At 32.9% G+C, this 20,520-nt stretch overlaps 7 protein-coding genes across 11 annotated transcripts; 3 read left to right on the top strand and 4 right to left on the bottom strand.

Moving 5' to 3' along the window:
• The first annotated feature begins 7,378 nt into the window (after window positions 1–7,378).
• P23 (cytosolic prostaglandin E synthase) lies at window positions 7,379–9,987 on the top strand. The gene is made up of 3 exons (XM_076306238.1): window positions 7,379–7,479; window positions 8,568–8,946; window positions 9,047–9,987. Exons 1-3 carry the CDS (start codon window positions 7,463–7,465, stop codon window positions 9,167–9,169), a joined length of 519 nt encoding a protein of 172 aa, XP_076162353.1. The 5' UTR covers window positions 7,379–7,462; the 3' UTR covers window positions 9,170–9,987.
• On the bottom strand, window positions 9,645–13,089 carry LOC143144144 (INO80 complex subunit C). 2 transcript variants are annotated; one of them, XM_076306246.1, is made up of 4 exons: window positions 12,822–13,089; window positions 10,414–10,603; window positions 10,043–10,110; window positions 9,645–9,958 (listed from the first exon to the last, which is right to left on the bottom strand). In XM_076306246.1, the coding sequence occupies exons 2-4, from the start codon at window positions 10,589–10,591 to the stop codon at window positions 9,827–9,829; spliced, it is 378 nt and encodes a 125-aa protein (XP_076162361.1). In that variant the 5' UTR covers window positions 10,592–10,603; window positions 12,822–13,089; the 3' UTR covers window positions 9,645–9,826. The 2 variants fall into 2 exon arrangements, with proteins under 2 accessions (XP_076162361.1, XP_076162362.1); XM_076306247.1 differs by lacking the exon at window positions 12,822–13,089 and adding an exon at window positions 12,271–12,308.
• On the bottom strand, window positions 10,766–12,256 carry LOC143144149 (uncharacterized). The gene is made up of 3 exons (XM_076306251.1): window positions 11,406–12,256; window positions 11,144–11,325; window positions 10,766–11,058 (listed from the first exon to the last, which is right to left on the bottom strand). Exons 1-3 carry the CDS (start codon window positions 12,192–12,194, stop codon window positions 10,896–10,898), a joined length of 1,134 nt encoding a protein of 377 aa, XP_076162366.1. The 5' UTR covers window positions 12,195–12,256; the 3' UTR covers window positions 10,766–10,895.
• A 124-nt stretch (window positions 13,090–13,213) lies between the features above and the next one.
• Window positions 13,214–14,560, top strand: Tpi (triose phosphate isomerase). The gene is made up of 3 exons (XM_076306236.1): window positions 13,214–13,456; window positions 13,614–13,867; window positions 13,992–14,560. The coding sequence occupies exons 1-3, from the start codon at window positions 13,348–13,350 to the stop codon at window positions 14,370–14,372; spliced, it is 744 nt and encodes a 247-aa protein (XP_076162351.1). The 5' UTR covers window positions 13,214–13,347; the 3' UTR covers window positions 14,373–14,560.
• Mrpl20 (mitochondrial ribosomal protein L20) lies at window positions 14,534–15,881 on the bottom strand. Of its 3 annotated transcripts, none has more exons than XM_076306242.1 (4): window positions 15,855–15,881; window positions 15,189–15,279; window positions 14,983–15,093; window positions 14,534–14,911 (listed from the first exon to the last, which is right to left on the bottom strand). In XM_076306242.1, exons 2-4 carry the CDS (start codon window positions 15,273–15,275, stop codon window positions 14,660–14,662), a joined length of 450 nt encoding a protein of 149 aa, XP_076162357.1. In that variant the 5' UTR covers window positions 15,276–15,279; window positions 15,855–15,881; the 3' UTR covers window positions 14,534–14,659. The 3 variants fall into 3 exon arrangements, with proteins under 3 accessions (XP_076162357.1, XP_076162356.1, XP_076162355.1); XM_076306241.1 differs by lacking the exon at window positions 15,855–15,881 and adding an exon at window positions 15,355–15,663; XM_076306240.1 differs by lacking the exon at window positions 15,855–15,881 and having other exon boundaries at window positions 15,189–15,638.
• Sas10 (UTP3 small subunit processome component Sas10) lies at window positions 15,550–19,248 on the top strand. Of its 2 annotated transcripts, XM_076306219.1 has the most exons (5): window positions 15,550–15,969; window positions 16,057–16,195; window positions 16,499–17,100; window positions 17,265–17,965; window positions 18,311–19,247. In XM_076306219.1, exons 3-5 carry the CDS (start codon window positions 16,515–16,517, stop codon window positions 18,398–18,400), a joined length of 1,377 nt encoding a protein of 458 aa, XP_076162334.1. In that variant the 5' UTR covers window positions 15,550–15,969; window positions 16,057–16,195; window positions 16,499–16,514; the 3' UTR covers window positions 18,401–19,247. The 2 variants fall into 2 exon arrangements, with proteins under 2 accessions (XP_076162334.1, XP_076162333.1); XM_076306218.1 differs by lacking the exon at window positions 15,550–15,969 and having other exon boundaries at window positions 16,185–16,272; window positions 18,311–19,248.
• On the bottom strand, window positions 18,651–20,103 carry LOC143144145 (10 kDa heat shock protein, mitochondrial). The gene is made up of 3 exons (XM_076306249.1): window positions 19,869–20,103; window positions 19,105–19,272; window positions 18,651–19,006 (listed from the first exon to the last, which is right to left on the bottom strand). The coding sequence occupies exons 1-3, from the start codon at window positions 19,869–19,871 to the stop codon at window positions 18,863–18,865; spliced, it is 315 nt and encodes a 104-aa protein (XP_076162364.1). The 5' UTR covers window positions 19,872–20,103; the 3' UTR covers window positions 18,651–18,862.
• Between the last annotated feature and the right edge of the window lie 417 nt (window positions 20,104–20,520).

Here is a 20,520-nt window from a genome sequence, read left to right as displayed (position 1 = left end):
TTGGGTTTTTTCCACCTTACGTGTACCCAACAGGGTGCTACGTACAAACGTACAAACGTACAAACGTACGAACGTACGAACGTACGAACGTACGAACGTACGGATGAAAAGACTCGATGCGAAGCCTTAGGGAGTAGCTCGGTTGAATGAAACGCGTAACCGTCGTAATTCTTTCGAGCGGGAGAAAAGGAAGCCGGAGCGACGGAAGCAAATGCACGCTTATCCGGTATCGAACCTTGCCTCCAGCCATAAACGACGGCCTGTTACCTCGTTGACCCACTCGCTACCCGTTATAGAAAATACGGTTGACTCTCATTTTGTCGTTCGCGCTCGAAACGTTCGACGTTGGTCGACATCTTGCAATGCACGGTATCTTTCTTCTTCGAACGAACGAGCAAACTTTCGTCGTAGTCGCGAAAGCATCGAACATTTACAAATTCCTGTTACGATCGAATAGATTCGAACGAATTCTCGATAAAATTGTTCTCGAACCGTTCGAAATCGATAAGACGATAAGCTAAACGGAGTAGGACCGACGACCGAATTGTGTAAAAACGACTTTCGAAGAATCGCGACAATAGACGCGTGGATACGTACGTGATCGAAGACACACCGATTGACATTTTAAGTGGAAAGATAACGGAGGAAAATTGATTTCTCGATCAACGATCGAACAATCGTATTTTGCTATTATTCGCGACAGGGACAAATTCGCGCTACGAACAACGCGTTTCCAAAAACCCGTTACACGTTCGATCGCTATTTATTTCCAACGAGTATAAACTGGAAACGTTTCGATTCGATTTTGTATACACGATTCGCGACAATGAGACTGTAATCTGGCTCCGTCGAAAAAAGAACAAAAACGGACACGATCAATGACGCAACTGCAACGAATCCGAGCACGTGTTTCGTATCCGGCAAAACGACGCGATTCGACGCGACGGAACGAAAGAAGATCCACGTAAGTATCTACGTATAGTATGTACTTACAGCAAGATTCCGAAAGACCTTTGCGCGAACGCAGCCAGAAAGCCAGTGACATTTGAAACGCATCCTACTACTGGTTATCCACCTTCTTCGATCCCATTCACAATTTCTACGACTTTAATATTTAATTCGCGTCTCTCGAGCCAAACGACGTTCCACGTTGTTTATATCGATACCACCTACGCGTATTCGCATTCGCAACTTTGCAACCTATCTCTACGCATAATTTGCGTACAAGCATCTTGTCCAACCACCCGAACGATTTCGAAGCAAAAGCGTCGACGCGCTAAAAATTGCTGGACGCGCACGCTCAACGTATATCGCAACAAGTATAAATGAAAACTGAAACGCGCGAGTTAAATAAAATCGAAATCGTCGAACGATAGTGTACGTGCGTGCGTGCGTGCGTGCGTGCGTGCGTGCGTGTGTGCGTGTATAGATATATAATGTACATTCATCGTGCAATCGTGTACGATTCTTTTATCGGATGATCCATTGTGTTATCCGATGTGACGTTTTTTTTCGATGCGAAATTGCGAAATTATGAAATATTGTACGCTGTTCGGTAACGCGGCAATCTGTCAAATCTGTATACGACACGTTCGGTCGGTCATTATTAATCGCCATATTTTGAAATCTTCGACGTTAAACGATAAAAATTCCGATAATACGAATGAAATTTGTGGTACTATTTCATAAGGAAACTAAAAAATCTTTGTTGTTTCGATAAAACGACGCGCTCGATCGAACGACGAATGAAACCGATAGCACAAATATTGCAAAAAAGATTCTAACAACGTCAATTTTAAGCGCGGCGTCCCGTGTCCCGCGTCGCGCGTTGCGCGTCGCGCGTCGCTTTCTCTTCCAGCAATTGCAAAGAAATGCTGAAAGCTAATGCATGCATCGTCGATCGTAAATGTTCCGTTAAAACGAAACAGTGTGAAAACAAGACGTATTTCTTGGGAAGATGCGCAAAACTACACAACTAGGGGCTAACTTTTTCTCAAACGAAAGATTCACGATCGTTCCCCTTTTAGTTTTTCGTTGGTATTGCTCCGATTTCAAACGGTGGATCGCTTCGAAGTGCGATCGCTTCGTCTAATAATACGTTGAGAAGCAACGTAGATACGTTCCATGTTACGCGTAATATTTTACTATGGGTGTGTCACGCTCGCGATATACCGACTCTGAATTCCTCTGCGAACGAGTCGTTGTTTATTTCTTACATCTGCCGTAACTATTTGAATTCGTGCCTTTTACTTTTCACGTTAATATTAGCGTTTCTTTCTCGAAGTGGAAACGCGCGTACGTAGAAGTAAAGGAAGAAAACGTGCGAATGATCGTCCAGGATGCATTGTCCGGTACAAGAAAAGAAGAGGAAAACGAACGAAAATCGGTCATCTTTACGCCCACTCGATATCATGCGTCTCGAGTCGCGTTAATTCGTATAAATTTATTAAACGATGTCACGGTGCGACAAGGCTGAATCGAAACACGTATACCGTCGATTTCCTTCCTCGATGATATAACAGAACCAACGCGATCGGTAAGAAACATTGGAAACGATCGAAGGAAAGGTGAATCGTGCACGATACGCTTGAAATATAAGTGTAGGAATCGATACGGATTCGTTGCGTAGCGGTCTCTCGTGATGATACGGCGACGAGAATCGACCGGAAACGAGCCGTCGACCGGAACAAGGTTCTTTCGCAACGCACTCGAGCCACAATCGGCGCGACAAAATGCGAGTGACCTCGGCAAATTCTTCCGTGTATCCTAACAGAGCAAAAAACTTTTCGAAATTTGTCCAACATTCGATTCTTTGCGATATTATGTACCTACCTTGTTCCACGTATGTACATACGCACCTATTTATGTATCTATCCAAGTATAATTTTAAGAAGCAACCGAGCCATCACCGGTTCCTTCGTTGAAGTGTAAGTCATGCGCGGTCGTTTAGCACGAGACGAACTGGCCGATGCGATTTGCGGATCGATATTGGTACAAAACGATGAAAACGTAGACGAAAACGAGAAGTTTTCCACCGTATCCGAGAAGAATTTGCTTAAATTATTATTGGTTAAAAACGAGAAAGTCAAGGTTGGACGCTTTATGCCGAAGATCGTAGGAACCAAAAGGAAAAGCGCGTTTGCGCAATTGCGAAATCGTACGAGCAATCGTGTGGTCGTGTGGCTATCGCGGAAGCGTTTTTCAAAAGACGAGTGCAGGTGGCAGAAAACAGCGAAACGGAACGGAACGAAACGAAACGAGACGAAACGAGACGAAACGAGACGAAACGAGACGAAACGAGACGAAACGAGACGAAACGGGGCAGCAGAAGAATAATCCATGGCAGAGGCGCGTTCTTACGTTTTCCGTGGGAGTACTAGAACCCGTTTCGTTGCGTGAGTCGCACGACCGTTGTCCAGCATAATAAGATGCATGTCTCTGACGTAAGACTTTCACCCCCGAGGGTCCCTCTGCCGCCCGAACCACTCGCCGCGTTCCTTTTAAAACTGAAATGCATTACACCCGATAACCTGCCGCTACTCTCGACTTATCCCTGTTTCTCCGCTAACGATACCCCCTGCCTCCGCTCGTGCACGTTCTCCCGCTCTTCCAATTTCCTTCTTTTTCGTTCTTTTCTTCTTTCTCGGACTCGATCGATAAAATTACGTAACGGAATTGAAAAGTTTATACCATGATCTCGAGGAGGTGTAATAACACAGCCGAGTAACGTTCAGGTAGTATCGTTTTCTCTATCTACAGCGAGTATTATTCGAATCAACGTGTATCTGTAGACAGTGTATTGCTCTTTCGAGGAGTTATTTGCAACTATTTAACCGGGCAACGAAAATTTCAACGACCAAGTGCTAATCGTCACCCTGACGTCTCTCTGCTTCGAACCAACGAGACAGAAACATCGGACGATTGATAGTGTCCACACACTGTTTTGGATACCGGTCGTGTTCTTTTGAAAGATCGTCCCTCCGCGGCGCGCGTAACTAGACCTTTGACAACCTCGAACGGTAGAAATTTTCTTACCATCGTTCGGGACCATCGTGTTTTTCAAGGTTCGAAACACTATGGTTTAAAATTCGAAAGATGGGATACAATGATTGCCAGATATCGACGATAACCGATAGACCATGGATATCGTACATTGTAAATACGTACTCGTTTCCGATCCGCGTCTCGAACCCATTAGCCGATTGCCGATAATACGATTGCAACAAACTTTTTCAATTCCACCGTATCACCGACCGCGATAACATTTATAGAACGAACGATAGGAATAAATAACGTTCGTTCGATAAATCGACTACAATACCGTTCGTATTGTCGAGCAACCCCGAAGCAATTTTTAAAGATCGAAAAAAAGGATTTTGCAAAAAATAGGCCAATTTTCTACGCGGAACGTCGTATATTTTCCCAGGCAAAAGTGATGAGCGATGACCGATGACCAAAATATGAATTGCTTTTCTATTCGATATGGAATTCATAGCGAAATTTATGCAAATTCCGAGAGAAAATTCGACGAAAAGAGAAACCGATCGTAATCCGATTTATGTATTTAATGTTTTAACTCGATAGCATCGATCGTGCGCTTCGACGATTTCAGAATGGAAAAAATGTTTTCACGATGAATCGCGCGTATTAAACGTTCCTGTTAAATAAAGATCAGTTTCGCTTCTACGCGCTCAGAAATGACGGGAGTAAAAATTTCATAAAGATTCAACGAGATAAAGAGGGAGACGTGTTAACGAGATACGAACGAAAACCTTGTAACGAATCTCCTTTTATACCTTGCCCCTTAACAGTGTTGCTCCTCCTAACCATCGCAACCGCAGAGTACGCATTCGATGAAACATACGAAACGATCTATTGTTCATCGATAATCGTAGTGTCGTTCGCGGATAATCGTTCTACGATGAGACCATAACGCATCATCGATGCTAATGTTATATTTCTCTTTCCTAAAGAATCAGAAAACGGTTAACGACTAACCGGAAATTTAATGCGCGATTACCTACAATATTCGTTCTTCGTATGCTAAATAAAGTTTGCCCAAGTTTCGCATTTTGTGTAACGTTCCGTATCTAACCGAATTTTCTCAACGCTGAAGACCACCGCGAGTAAAAATTCTTTAAAGTTGTAACGATACAAAATTATCGGATCGGCTCGAAATACCGAAAATCAATCCATTTCCAATGTGACGACGATACATCGTGAAGGTACATATTATACACGTTGAATTACATTTTTCAACCGTGAGTGTAAAAGTCAACGACGCGTGACGATCGGAGCGATTGAGAAAGCGTACAAAACGAGTAAATATTTACGCGCACGTATATGTACGTAGAGATTTTTATACAAGCGGTTCGAGCTTCCGATACTTTGTTAAGGACAAAACCCTATCATCCGTAAAGAACAGATACGTTTTATTTTACAAATTCACTGTTTCGATCGATTAAGAATCGTGATAAAATTCTATTGTTCGACGACAAGTTTCAGAATCGAATTCGATAATAATATGTCTTTGGTAGCTCTTACCGTGAGTTATTTATCTACGCGCACCGTTTCAAAATAGTAAAAAGTGAAGAAAGAAACGAAGAAAGAAAATCTCACGAGTAGGGCGCGCAAGCAATCATTTTCTATAAAGACGAGTACGCAGAAGATAGAAGGAACGTTGGTACTCACCGCGTACTTATCCTTGTAAAAAAGCGAACTCGTCGACATGGCGTTAATTCCGAAGCAACAAGTTGCATAGACCGTGTAAACTCACGGCTTCATCGTCGATCTCCGTTATTTTGGCTGCAACTCTTCACATATCCATTCAGAGGTCGACGCACACGCACGTACACGCGCGCGCGCGCGCGCCAATATCGTTTCGCTAATCGAGAAAGACGAGAGAAACTTATCGAAAGAGCGATCGGAGGTTCTTTGTAATCCGAATGTTGACAGCGTATCGGAAAAACAAATGATGCGTCGCGTGCAGAAAGAGCCAAGTACACGACCATGCACGACTGACGGACGTGACAGGACGGGACGGGACGGGATGGGACGGGACAGGACGGAACTGAACGGGACGAGTCGAAGCTGCGAAAGAAAGAGACTGATACACCGTGTGTATGTCCTGTTAGTTTATGGCCACGGTTACGGCAAGAAAGGTAGAGTTCTCCCCTTCCCCTACACTGAGCTGACCTACAATCTAACGCGAAGGCTCTCTCTTTTCGCTGCCCCCCAACCCCACCCCACCCCTACCCTACCCCTTCTCTCTCTCTCCCTCTTCTCTCACACCCTCCTCTTCAATCATTATTTTGTTAAAGCATTTTACATATTGTTCGATTTACTCTTCTTCGTCGTAAAGACTAATTTTCTAAAACGTTTAAAAATATGTTATGTATACAAGATACGATTACGTTTCAAATGTGAAAACTTATTTAAAAACTACTCGCACGAAACCTGTCGATCCAAAGGAATATATGTATGTACATACGTCTCCTAGTGAATACGACTGTTTTCGGTGGAATCAGTATCAGTTTTGCAAATGTGACCTGTACTTTTTTTTACGCAAACAAAAAGAGCGTACCTAGATTAGTCCAACTATACTGTACGTCATATAATCTTATTGGAAAATTAAAAACTAAAATAGACATTTTTCCATACAAAAATCCATGGATTACAAAATCCATCGCATCTCACTTTTTGTTTAATAGACAGAAAACGTTTGACAGGCTGGTTTACTTCCTGTCAATTATATAATACAATCTGCATTGAAATTAATTATAAATTCCATTGTAAATAATTTGAATAACTTTAAAATGTCCATAACGCTTCTACCTAAAAAATACTCGCCTTTATAATAAATTGTCCCTCTCTTAACCAAATATATATATATATATATATATATATATATATATATATATATATATATATATATATATATATATATATACATACATACAAACTTTATACATATATATATATATATATATATATATATATATATCTTATGTAATGAAAATCATTTTCATTCAGTCAATCAGATCGAATGCTATATCAAATCACCCTATATGTACACTTATTTACGTTTCTAAATGTGCTTTTTCAATGTACGTTCAATTTTTTTTACATAGTAACTCTAAATATTATACAGGTACAAAAATATGAGTCCACGGTGATCGAAGACGTAACAAGTTTAATGTACTTTTTATATATAAAAGATAAAGAAAACTTTATACATCACCGAGTAATTCTTTTATAAATTGTTATACTAGAAAGATGTGTAAATACTGTTTTTAAAAGTTCGATTCCGGAAATAAGAGAATTCGACATCGACAAAAGCAACCAATCGCCATTTTGTTTGGTCGACAGTTGAATCTCGAAACACTCTCGAATCAGAGGTCTACGCCGCGATACGTAAGTGCTCTGTGTTTGTTTGCTTCTTGCAGATCAAAGCTCTCGAAATATGACTCAAGAAGGCCAGTAAGTATATCGGAATTCACATAAAATTTCCATTGAATACGTTCCTTGATCTCTAAATTTCATCCCTTCCCTATTATTACGAGAAAAGTAACAGATATTCGTGGATAGGGCTCAAATGCCGCCCCATGGCTTTCGAAACACCGCCATGTTGTAAGACGATTTTATTGATTCTCGAAATTTCTGGAAAAGAATCGCAAGAAATTCTCTTATTATCTTTTACTTCTACAATTTACCACGTGTACTCTTTTCATTTTTAGTAATCAATATTTTGTAAACGACATTCTCGTTCATAAAGTATAAAATAATCAGATTTTCAATGCACAAGCTTTTAATGGCCTGTATTTCTAAGCAACTATTTATCGATATTTCAGAAATGAATATATACACAATAATTTGTTATATATTTCGTCGAAATACATTAAAAACAATGTGACTACTCTTATTTTCTTCGATTATCCAGCAATTACGACGTGTCATTTTATCTATAATGACCAGCAGTTTTAATCGGAAACCATAGAATTTTATTTCTAACCTTTATCTTTGCTTTACGAATACAGCATTGCTGTCTATGTCTTCATTTTGCATTAATTAGTACATTTCATGAACGCTGCATTTTTTATTGTTTACATTCTATCATAGTAAAATGTAATAAAATGATCATTGAATATTATTAAACAATGATAAAATAAAATTACGATACTTTACTCGTGTGTTGTTACAAGTGTGCGTGCGTTCGTGCGCACGTGTGTGGGATGCACGCACAATGCATATGATGTACGTGAATGTGAACATATATATTTCATATTTCGTAAAAATGCTCTCTAATTATCAATAAACGAATGATGTAGATAACGAAGAGCATTGTTTCAGTAGTTTTTGTTGGCTACAATATTATTTTATAATTTAATCTTAATCCTTCCTTTTTGAATGTATTCTGTGTAACATAAAAGTTTAAAAATTTTAACTCAAAGCTACTCAATTTTAAGTCGATGTATTGCTTAATTGAATTTTTTAATTGAATTCTTAATAATTTATAATTTTATGATATTTATAGTCTTGTAAACCATTAATTGTTTAAAAACTTTTAGATTTCCTCCTCCACCTGTTATGTGGGCGCAAAGAAACAATATTTTGTTTGTTACCATCTGTCTAGAAGATTCCAAAGATCCTGATATTAAAATCGAATCAGAAATGATATATTTTAAAGGAATAGGTGGAACGGACCAAAAAATGCATGAAGTTACGATTAACCTATTTGCAGAAATTGATGTAAACAAAACAGTGACAAACATAAAAGATAGGGTTATTGAGTTAATTCTCTTTAAAAAACAATCTGCACCATATTGGCCAAGATTAACAAAGGAGAAAACAAAAGTTCACTGGTTAAAAAGTGATTTTAATAAATGGGAAGATGAAGATGACACCGACGACGAGCTTAAATCAAGTGGTAATATGAATTTTGAAGATGTAAGGAAGTATTTCTTTTAACATGAATGTGTTCTTTTAAAGCGTTGTAATGAAAATGATCGTGATTAATAATAGTGGCCTTGGTTTAATATGTTACAAGATGATACGACACATGAGTGGTGTAGGCAGTCCGGTCGGCAATAAACTAAACTTGGACGATTTGGAAGACGATGGTGAAGAAATAGACAGTGATGACGAGGATATACCTGACTTGGTTTATTGAAAAAATTTTGACCCTATTTTAAAATAATCTTCATTAAAAAAATAAAAAATAAAAAATAAATGGCGACCTTAGAATAGTACACTACCAGGCTATATTTCAGTAGGCCATGCTATTTGAATTTTCAATTACAAATAAGTTTTGCAAACTTGCTGACAACCCATGTTGCGGTAACAAGCAAGCAAATAAGGTGCGTGAAAAACTGTCGAAGTAAAAAGAGAGTACAGTGGTCAACAGAACGAACACTAATGATACTTTTTAAAGATTCTTGAATCCTCCTTTTTTAGTCTGTAGTTCATATACTAAGTTATAGTGGACAAGCTTTTTTTTTTTTAATAACGATTATTTACGTAAAAAATGAAGGAGATAAAATAATGAAAATCAATTAATTATTTGTGGAATTGTTTATTTCATAAGACCCCGTTAAAAAAAATTTTTTTTTAATTGTATAAATAAATTCACCACATTCATTCTATAATATCGTTACATACAACTTTATTTTGTCTCTTTATGAATTTTGCATATTTTTTTGTTTATATTCACTATACATCATAATTAATGTGCAGAATTACACTATGTTCGTTAATCTAAAATAACTATGATAAGTCAAATTACTATCTAAATATAAAAAACTGATAGAAACTAAAATTATCAATTTATTTATCCAACGATACTGGAAGCGCCGCGTAACGCTAGATATCCAGCAGTTATATCCATTGGTAGACTTCGGACTGTTGCAAATTCTTCAGCAGTTGCGTAGTATAATTTAGTCTGTGGATCTGTATATCGTGCCTGTAAAATAAATGTAATTTATGCATTCATGTACACTTTAGTAATGTAACCGATTGTACAATCGTAAAAAGAATTATCACTTACGGGTAACCCAGATATATCTGAATATTTCTTTGCTGGTCTGAAGCTTGGCGGTGCATTAATAGAACTATCTGCAATTTTTATAAATTGGTGGCAATATTTCAATCATGGACTCACATTCACCACTTATATTCTATTGGTCGATTTGAATTACTGCTATGGATCTCAAAATATTGAATAACTCGATCTCAAAAAATTGGTATCAAGTACTTAACAATTTGAGATTTATAGTATTAAAAAATGTGAACATCATTTATAAATAGAAATACGAGGAATTTGTTTCTTAAATATTTGCTGCTTTTACAACAGTTTTTAGATCTCCAGTTATTCAAATTGTTTTAAATTTATTAAAGTACTTGGAAGATAATTCATACAATGTACTACTTCCACAGGCCATGGTAATGCACGTTCCTGAGCCAAGACTTGCTTCAAAGAACGCCAAGTTCGTTTCTTTCCAGTGGTACTAGTAGGTCGAAATTTCTGCTGAAAAATTGAGTTCTTGAAAACTGGTTGTAGTTTCTTGTTAAATTCTACTACTTCCTCGCTCACCATTTTTCATTGTACCTATGAAGTTGTAAATGTTTTATAACAGTTACTGATCGATACAATATATATATATATATATATATATATATATATATATATATATATATATATATATATATATATATATATATATATATATATAACAAATATTAATTGGTACAAATAGTAATCGAACATTTATTAAGATTAATTATACAAGTTACTTGATAAACTGCCATTTAAAAAATTTACTCTCAACTTGTTGTAATACAGATACATTAAAAAAAACAGTTCTTTATTACAAAATTACATTATACTCTAATTGAATCGTTTATAATAACTTCTCTTCTGGATTATACAGAACTAATATTTCTCGTACATCACATCCCAATATACCACAAACTGTAAGCATCATTGTTGTATTCAAATGTTTAACCAAAACTTTGGCCCACTGACTCAAAATAAGTAAAGCGATATAGTAATCCTGTAAATCTCTATAAAAAATGTTTAATCCATTGAAACTTACAATATTTACAAACATATATGTACTGGTTTTTTTTTCTTTTTCTAATAAAATACCTCTGAAATTCAAAATGATATTTATATCCTTGTGACAAATATTTTTCAATAACAACTGATAAATCATCTTCAAATAAAACAAAAGCTTTTTCACTTGGCTCGATCAGACTTAAGATAGCATGTCGACAAAGCAATTGATTATATCTTATTTGATTTCCCATATCATAATTATAACACTTACTCTATGGAATGATTATTAATTAAAATTAAGCACATTTTTCATTAATTTGATAGATCAGTACAGATAAATGTATTATACAACCTTTGATACATAGAGAGTAATGTGCACTTTTCTCTTTATGCTTTCTACGTCTTTTGTATATAACCATAAGAATCCTTCAGCCATTTCTGCTTCCTTTTTTGCCATACTTACTAGACTATTTGGCAAATTATGACTAATGGAAACTTTTTGATTACTATTCATTGTTTTTAAAATATTATCTTTGTGGCTATTAAGTGTAGTTATATTATGACAAGCTACTTTAGAATTTTCCAATGTAGAAGCTTTCCTATATTTACTTCTTTTATAATTGTATAGGTTGCTAAATTTTTCTTTGCATGATGTAATTAATGGTACATTCTTTTTCAATCCATTTAACTTATTTCTTATGTTTGTTCTCACTTTCTTTTTGCAAGATATATTTTTATTTAATATTTTAGTTTCCATTATTTTCATGTTTTCAAAATTTTGTCTTCTTGATCTAACTTTTTGAAGAATCTTCAAATTAATATTTTTTAAGTGAGATGTTAATATCCATGTATTGCTCAACGAAGTAAACTTATCAAAGAAACTAGTATGTTTTTCTATAAAATATTGTATGTCTTTCTCGTTAGAAAAATCCAAATTCTCTTGCATATTAATATCTATGATTTTTTCTACATTACAAAATAATTGTTGTTTGATCTTATAAGCTTTGTCTAGATATTTTATAAAAGTAATTTTGTTAGAGTTTTGTGAGTTTTTACAAACTGGAGATGGAATTCTTAAACCTAAATTTTGAATGAATGTATGTACAAATTTGTCCATATTAAACATCGGCACTTCAAACATGTTTCAAATCACTACATCACAATAGTTTGCTTATGTATAAAAATAAATATTTATATGTATAAATGTTTTAAAGTACCGTGTGTAGAAAAATATTAAAAAATTCCAATTTATTCGTTATGAAATAGTTGACAACTGATCATCATAAACAATCTTTCGTAACTGCTCTCTCATGCAACTTCATAACAGTATATAATGTAACATGTAACATACTTTTTCATCATGTATATTTTGTAAACAAATTAACATTATTTGCATTTTTATAATAACAAACAATCCAAGATTCTACTTGAAGATTAATTAACATGCCAATCATCCATTTTTGCTATCATTATTTTATTAAGATAGGATACAAAAATATTTTAAATAAACGATTTCTTAATCATTGTAAGTATATATCCTATATGTCATGTAATGATAATTGCAAACAAGAAAAATTGAATAGTGCATTTAATATATTAATAAACGATTTTTTAACCTACGAAACAAATTTGACATTCATATATTTCTATTTTAAAGTAATATGCTATTTTTAAACTGTTCATAATCTGTTTAAGATTATTGCGTATGCATACTCTTCTTCATTAGATTATTTGAACATAAAATGTACAAAATTTGTTTATTACTCACCATCGATAGATCGAAACGTTTTTTTGACTCGATCCTTAATTTGAAATATAAACGAATATTACCAATTATTTCAATATTTTTCAGTTTAGTTAGAAATTTAAATAATGATTTGACAGCTAGAAAAATATTATTACATATGTAAAATCATTGTATTTTGTTTATATACTACACTAGAATAATTCAAATGTTGATTAATATTTTATAATATTGTTGCATTTGTTATTTTAAAATATTTATACTATGTTACAATTATTTTCAAAATTAATATGTTTGAAAACTTTAATTCTAATGTTCAGAATATCAAGTTTTTGTGCATTGTTAAGTTTTAACTATGTATATATAAAGTTCTGGGTAAAGAAGTGGGGATTTTGTGAAATAAAGTTGGGAGTTTGAGAGAACGTGATCAGATTCACCTCCTGTTCCCTTGAAGGTCAAAAGAACATTTTTTAAATCTGTTCCAGATTTGCAAACAAATTATAGATTTGTTTCTATTAGTGATCTGCAAAAATTGATACACTGTGAAACCATGGGTCGTAAATTCTTTGTCGGCGGTAACTGGAAAATGAACGGCATCAAAAGTGAAATAGATGGTATTGTAGCCTTTTTGAAAACCGGTCCACTTGATCCAAATGTTGGTATGTTTCTTTAATATGTTATAATATTTTATAATTCATGTTTCCTAAATCGTTCAGTGACATTAAGAATCTGTATTATATAGTCATTTATAATTGTTATTCCCAAAGAAATATTAATTATACTTTTATAATAACTGTAACAATATGATTGTATCAGAGGTTGTTGTTGGAGTGCCATCAATATATTTGACGTATGTGAAATCCATATTACCTAGTAATATTGGTATCAGTGGACAAAATATATACAAGGTTCCAAAAGGAGCATTTACTGGAGAAATCAGCCCTGCTATGCTTTTGGACAATGGAATTCCATGGGTAATTCTTGGTCACTCGGAACGTAGAAATGTCTTTGGTGAAACGGATGAATTAGTTTCAGATAAAGTAGCTCATGCTTTAGAAGCTGGATTAAAGGTAATTCAAATTTTTACATGTAGATCAATACAAATGTTCAGACTAGAACAAATACTTCGTGATATTAATAACTTCTCATTTAAATATGTTTATACAAATTAGTAAAAATATCGTTTGTATACAGGTAATTGCATGCATTGGAGAAAAATTGGAAGAACGTGAAGCTGGAAAAACGGAAGAAGTAGTTTTCAGGCAAACTAAAGCTATTGCAGATAAAATCAAGACTTGGGACAATGTAGTTGTTGCCTATGAACCAGTATGGGCAATTGGAACAGGCAAAACAGCCACGCCTCAGCAGGCTCAAGAAGTCCATGAGAAATTAAGAGAATGGTTCTCTAAAAATGTCAATCCAACTGTTGCCGAAACTGTTAGGATTATATATGGAGGGTCAGTGACAGCAGATAATGCAAAAGACCTAGCAAAAGAAAAAGACATTGATGGATTCTTAGTTGGAGGAGCATCTTTAAAACCTGACTTTGTAAAAATTGTTAATGCTAAACAGTGAAATCAGATATTTTTTAATTGCACAAAAATATTACTTATTTATCAATTAATACATGCGAAAAACGTGTTTTAAGAAATATAAACAATTAACTTATATTTTTCTTGTTATTTACATAGAGAAATATAGAGGTCATGTTGCTGCAATGAAAAATAATTTCTGAAACTGACAATAAATTGTACTGTATTTCATTTTGTTCTTCTTTCTAAGAATACATATTTCCTATAAATATATAATGAATGTTACAACAAAATGCAAATTTCATTATTTTAATTATGGTTTAATTAACATTATTTATCAGCTAATCCTTTAGTAATAACACTCTTAGGCATTGGAGTATTGGAAACTGCATTAATACTTCCCAATTTTGCTTTTGCACAGGCAATATCGGATAAACATTTAAATGTCTGTGGTTCCCAGATAGCCAAAGTTGCTAGTGATTTACGATCAAGTAAAATATTACATCTAGTTAATCCTTCTCTTAATGTTCTGAAGGTAATACCATGTTCTTTTGTAGCAGCTTCTATCCTAGTTTCCCAAAGCTGCAAACAAGTAATTAATTATGCAATTTAAAAAACAAAAACGATATATAAATGGTACAGTTATTTTGCACCTGCGTCATATCTTCTTTTTTAAGTCGTCTTCCAATTGTAGACTGTAACAATGCTTTATGTACACTTTTTATGGTTACGCTATAACAGTTCCTCTTCCTTCCAATAAAATGCTGAAAATTTAAACATTAATTAATCATTTTTACCAAGAACACTTAATTATTGTGATTTGTAGCCTTCGCACGTCACTGTGAATAAACTTGCTTACCGCTGCAAGTTTAAATATTTGTCGCTTTCGCCAAAATTCGTCAGGACCCCGATTTCTCCCAAATAATTGAGCAGTTAAGAAAACCATTTTTCTAAATTCGGATAAAAAATGAAAATAGATGCTTTTTTCGTTTCAATAATTCTTATTCACAAGAAAGGAGTGCTACCTAAAAATTACGTAGACCGTAAAAGAAATAATATGTCTTTACAATTCGCGTTTCTACTTCAAAAAGTGTATGGTTAATTAAAAAAAGTTCTTTTATTCGACATATTCCTTAAGTATATAACGGAGGCGTTACAGTTCAATCTAATTAGTGCGTATTAAACACCACCACGCGGTTAAAGCTGAAAAATTTGGCTAATTTGCAACAATTTTTCTATTGTCTATTAAGCAACGTTTTCATTAGGTAACTTCTAGTCCAATCGAGTCGATTAATATTGAATCTTTTGAAGTTACTTGTGTAAACAGAATTTTAATTAGATCGTTTAATTAAATATAAATCCATTGTTTGTTTATTTTTAATCAAACTATATAGTGGGACGAGTGTAATTTATCTTGTAAACACTATAAAATCACAATAGGTGAGCAACTGAAATATTATTCTTTGGGTAGAATAAATTATTTAAATTAAATTGTTGTACGGTTAAAATAAATAAGTTTATAAACCTTTACTGAGAACGATGTAAACGACTTTTAAGTCGATTGACTCATCGGTCAAGCAAAATTTGCTCAATGTAAATGTTGCTTCAGAGTTTCAATTCCAGCGGTTATTTTGAATAGAGTAAGTATAAAGAAAAGAAATGTAAATTTTGACAAAATATTTTTGATTATTTAATTATATAGACATAAAAACACTATTGTATTTTAGGGTTTTCTTAAAGAATTTCGATGTATTCTATTAAATGGTATTAATATTACGGTATAGTTGATTCGTTCCCATAAGCGGTTACTTTTTCAAGAGAAAGGAAGAAGAATTCATATTTCACACCAGTGAATTGTGCTTTGAGGTTAGTTAAATTTTGTATTCACATGTTAACTTCTGTATCGTTTTAAATTGAAATTTCAATATGAAAAATAAAAGAAGGTAAAGCTTTCCTTTAATAACGTATTGTTATAAAAAATACTTTCAGTTAAGTTTTGCTTTCATTTGAAAACTAAAATATTATTTACATGCCTAAAAGTATTGAATATTTAAATTATATTCTCGTAATTAATAAGGTTATTAGTCTTCTAATTTTTACTTCAAATAAAATATATTTAATGCCACAAATGTATTTTTATTCGAATTTTTTTACAAATTTTGTTAACAGAATAAAAGTAACCAAAATGGTCAAGGAAGTAGAAGATTTAGAGAATGTAAATATGAATGAAGTCACAGATTCTGACGATGAGTATTCAGAAACTGAAAGGAAATTACTTCAAAAAGTACAAACTAGATGTTCTTCTGAAACATATGATAGTGATTACGAAGTTTATGGGTTAAATGATGAGGATAATAAGGATCGAGATGATATGGAAAATGAAGAAGTTGACTCTATGGAATCTGATATTGAGGGTCTACAGGAAGATATTGACATGCCAAATGAAAAAGCTTGGGGTAAAAAAAAGAAAGCTTACTATTCTACAGATTATGTAGATCCTGATTACACTATTGCTAGTCAAAAAGATTTAACTGAAGCGGAAATAGAAGAAGAAGAAGCTAGAAATATTCAAAAAAGGTTGGCAGAACAATTAGATGATGCTGATTTTGGATTAGATTTTATAAAACCAAAGAAAGAGGATAATCAAAAAATTCACAAATACACAGAGCAATTTGTAAACACTGACCTCAGTAAACTTAGTAAAAGGCAGAAACAAGTAATGATGCAAAAAGAAAATCCTGAATTTATAGCCCTTGTGAATGATTTTAAAGGTATTTGTTATATGCAGTGTTATACTAAAATATTAATTTCTTTAACTTTTAGTTGAAAAAAATTATATTACTATTGTAATGTGTAACTTTGTAAATTTAAATTTAATTTACAACATAAATATTTTTAATACATTTATCTGTAATACACTGTATACATGATTTAGATCGCATGATAGAAGCAAGAGATGCATTGGCACCATTTCTGAAATTAGTTAAAATTGGGGCGCTACTTAACTGTCCTACAGTCATTTTTGTAAAAACGAAGTACCATCTTTTATTAAATTACTGTATTAATATCTCGTTTTATTTGATGCTCAAGGCTAAAAAGTTGCCTGTATATTCTCATCCAGTTATAAAACGTTTGGCACAATATCGTCAATTATTAAATCAATTAGAATCAGGACAAGGCAATTTAATACAAGAAATTCAAGAAATATTAAAAGCTGAGAAACAAGGCAAACCATTATACAATGTATTTGATGGAACCAATGCAAACGTTAACGAAAAGATGGTAACTAGTTACTTCAAAGACAAACTGAATCATTTAAAAAAATCTGCGAAAGAAGAAGTTATAAATATATGCTTAATTAAATCTGAGAATGATTTTGGAGCTGACTTTAAAATGGAAGACAAAGAATTTCCAGATGAAGAGAACTTGAAAGACAATATATTTATAGATGAAGATGAGAAAGTCGATGATTCCAGTATGGCAGATTTTATAATTGAAAATGAAGAGAAAAGAGCAATTACATATCAAATGGCAAAGAATAAAGGCTTAACACCACATCGTAAAAAGGAACAACGCAATCCCAGGGTGAAACATAGAAATAAATATCGAAAAGCCAAAATTCGAAGGAAGGGAGCAGTATGTACCTATTTAGTTAAGATACCTAGCATGTTTACATCAGTATAAACCATTCATTTTAAAGCTTTTTATTTTGCTTTTTCCACCATTAATTCAGATCATTCAATTAGATCTATTGTCTTATAATATTTTTTACACATTTTTTAAATAATTCCATTAGTTTTTTTAGAAAGTGCCTTTTATAGTTAAGTTCTTTGAAGATTCCAATAGTAATAGTACATTCTCACTGAAAGATTAGTCAATAACTTATATCAATATGAAATTAGGTACCAATGTGAACGTGTTAAGATGTAATCATTTAAAATAAGTAAAAATTTATTAAAATAATAATTTTATATTTTCCAGATAAGAGAAGTGAGAAAAGAAATTACTCGTTACACTGGAGAAATATCGGGTATTAAAGCTAGTGTAAAGAAAAGTATTAAGTTAAAATAAAAATAATAAAAACATACCTATATGAGAACCACAGTTTACATTAAAAATTGTAAAAGTAGTTTATTTTCCATTAATATAGATGTTTCCTTTTACATATATACGATATAAATGTAAATACATCGAACGATCTTACTGCTACTTTGACAACACATTAACAAACTTTATTCTATTTCTTGTTAATGATTCAAATTAAGGTTACACAAAAATATAATATAAAAAAAAAGTGTATAAATTGATAATTGCATAAACATAATGAATAACTGATTTATTTTCTTTCATATGATGAAGCCATGACATTTACATAAATATCAGGTTTGGAAAGGAATCAAATAATTTGATGATTAAACATAAACATTGAACTATATGCAGAGTTAACTTGGATATCGCCATTTCTTATTTCTAAATTCCTCAGGAAACAGTTTGTAGTATTTTGAAAATTATACACGTAAATATAATAGGACCTTATGCTTCTAACTTCGCCAATATATCCGACTCACGGAATAAATGGAACTCCTTATTATCTTCAAGTTCTACTTTGGTTCCACCGTATTCTGGCAATAAAACAATGTCACCAACTTTGATGCTCAAAGGAACATAAACTCCATTCTAAAAAAAAAAACAAAAAAGACAAATGCTAATTATAGCTTTAATCACTTTTTCAATAAACTCATTATTTTTATAACTATTACATATATCTCACGTACATCATTTCGTTGTCCAGGTCCTATTGCCACAACTGTTCCCTGCAGAACTTTTGCCTGCGCTTTTTCTGGTATAACAATACCACCTTTCGTTTTTGTTACAGCTTCTGCTCTCTGTATAAGAACTCTGTCAAAGAGGGGTACAAGTCTCTTAATGGCACTAGCTGCAGCCTAAAAATGTTAAATAAAAAATATATAGAGAAACTCTTCTGATTACATGTAGTGATAATAATTACTTTCAAATCATGCATGATGCAATTTGTGCAAATTTTTGGGATACTGAAAATTCAAAGAATATTGAAAAGTTAGTCAAAACGAAATTTCATAAAGTTTATTTATCAACAACTTTAGAAAAATATTTGCAATATTGAATCGTATTAGAAGTAAATGATAAAATTGCACTATTACGTAAATTCTTTTATTTTATTGATAGTTCTATAAGCATTTGTTTTTTCTATCATTAACAAGAAAAACATTCGATACCGGCCACGCGATAAAATTTTTGAAGCAAAAAATTATTGAAATTACTATATGAAACACAGCAGCATTGTCTCGTGTATCTCTTAATTTTAATTTTATTTGCGTTTATACATATTAAATAGTACACTTCTCGAGTTGTGGTTCTTTTTTTATAAGAAACATATACTTATTTACTAATTTAAAGGTTATCTTCAGAAATATCTAAAATGTGATACATGTTGAATCGTTATTCTGTATACAAAATTACCAGCCATTAATTTAAGATATTAGAAATTTGTAATTCTTACCATTGTTAAAGTAACGTTTTTAAAGTTACAAGTTTAAACAATTCAACCGGCAAACACACTAGAACACGTTGTGTAATCTATCTAGCGAAGTCGGGTAGGTCTGATTTTCTCGAAATTTCCAGTCACCCCTCTCTCTTTCTTTGCCCCACCAATGTTCATTGATTTCACACTCGAACACGAGCCAATGTGCTCTTACATAACTGCGTATGCATCTGCGCATGGTATAAAATGGACTATAAGATAGCGGCGCATGTTTTCAATCACGTGACAGAACTGTAAATACATATTTTCACTTAAAAATCTGAAATAAAATTGTACAATATATCTACAAAATTGGACAAACATAATTTAAATATTAAATTATTAATTTATAATAGTTGACGAAAGTAGTACATGTGTATTAATTATTAAAATTACCAAATAAAATAAAATTACTTTTGAACAATAAAAATGTATACAATGAACATTTTCATTAATTACAGAATATAAATATTGTAAAATAAAATATTAAATAAAATTCTTAACGAATTATGATAAATTAATATTGAGTCTTCCGATCAATTTTATCAATTTTATTAATTACTTTTTGTTTAATTTAATAAATTTTCTTTGTTTCACACTTCTTGCAAAAAGTTACTTTAAAAGGAAATTT

The sequence above is a fragment of the Ptiloglossa arizonensis genome, chromosome 3 (genome assembly GCF_051014685.1).
Source record: "Ptiloglossa arizonensis isolate GNS036 chromosome 3, iyPtiAriz1_principal, whole genome shotgun sequence".
Lineage (NCBI taxonomy): Eukaryota > Metazoa > Arthropoda > Insecta > Hymenoptera > Colletidae > Ptiloglossa > Ptiloglossa arizonensis.
The sequence above is the reverse complement of the archived record's forward strand: the minus strand, read 5'-3'. Positions and strand labels throughout refer to the sequence as shown.

What these genes read in the sequence shown, in the direction of transcription:
- P23 (XM_076306238.1), top strand. An exon ending in GTAATATGAATTTTGAAGAT is followed by an intron (nt 8,947 to 9,046) that starts GTAAGGAAGTAT and finishes ATATGTTACAAG; the next exon opens with ATGATACGACACATGAGTGG.
- LOC143144144 (XM_076306246.1), bottom strand. Translation starts at nt 10,591, where the DNA reads ATGGTGAGCGAGGAAGTAGTAGAATTTAACAAGAAACTACAACCAGTT. An exon ending in GCCTGTGGAAGTAGTACATT is followed by an intron (nt 10,111 to 10,413) that starts GTATGAATTATC and finishes TAAAAATTGCAG; the next exon opens with ATAGTTCTATTAATGCACCG. An exon ending in CAGATATATCTGGGTTACCC is followed by an intron (nt 9,959 to 10,042) that starts GTAAGTGATAAT and finishes TTTATTTTACAG; the next exon opens with GCACGATATACAGATCCACA.
- LOC143144149 (XM_076306251.1), bottom strand. Translation starts at nt 12,194, where the DNA reads ATGTTTGAAGTGCCGATGTTTAATATGGACAAATTTGTACATACATTC. An exon ending in TTACTCTCTATGTATCAAAG is followed by an intron (nt 11,326 to 11,405) that starts GTTGTATAATAC and finishes ATCATTCCATAG; the next exon opens with AGTAAGTGTTATAATTATGA. An exon ending in TATCATTTTGAATTTCAGAG is followed by an intron (nt 11,059 to 11,143) that starts GTATTTTATTAG and finishes CATTTTTTATAG; the next exon opens with AGATTTACAGGATTACTATA.
- Tpi (XM_076306236.1), top strand. Translation starts at nt 13,348, where the DNA reads ATGGGTCGTAAATTCTTTGTCGGCGGTAACTGGAAAATGAACGGCATC. An exon ending in TCCACTTGATCCAAATGTTG is followed by an intron (nt 13,457 to 13,613) that starts GTATGTTTCTTT and finishes TGATTGTATCAG; the next exon opens with AGGTTGTTGTTGGAGTGCCA. An exon ending in CTTTAGAAGCTGGATTAAAG is followed by an intron (nt 13,868 to 13,991) that starts GTAATTCAAATT and finishes GTTTGTATACAG; the next exon opens with GTAATTGCATGCATTGGAGA.
- Mrpl20 (XM_076306242.1), bottom strand. Translation starts at nt 15,275, where the DNA reads ATGGTTTTCTTAACTGCTCAATTATTTGGGAGAAATCGGGGTCCTGAC. An exon ending in AAATATTTAAACTTGCAGCG is followed by an intron (nt 15,094 to 15,188) that starts GTAAGCAAGTTT and finishes TTAAATTTTCAG; the next exon opens with CATTTTATTGGAAGGAAGAG. An exon ending in AAAAAGAAGATATGACGCAG is followed by an intron (nt 14,912 to 14,982) that starts GTGCAAAATAAC and finishes ACTTGTTTGCAG; the next exon opens with CTTTGGGAAACTAGGATAGA.
- Sas10 (XM_076306218.1), top strand. An exon ending in CCTTGTGAATGATTTTAAAG is followed by an intron (nt 17,101 to 17,264) that starts GTATTTGTTATA and finishes TACATGATTTAG; the next exon opens with ATCGCATGATAGAAGCAAGA. An exon ending in AAATTCGAAGGAAGGGAGCA is followed by an intron (nt 17,966 to 18,310) that starts GTATGTACCTAT and finishes TATATTTTCCAG; the next exon opens with ATAAGAGAAGTGAGAAAAGA.
- LOC143144145 (XM_076306249.1), bottom strand. An exon ending in GACCTGGACAACGAAATGAT is followed by an intron (nt 19,007 to 19,104) that starts GTACGTGAGATA and finishes TTTTTTTTTTAG; the next exon opens with AATGGAGTTTATGTTCCTTT.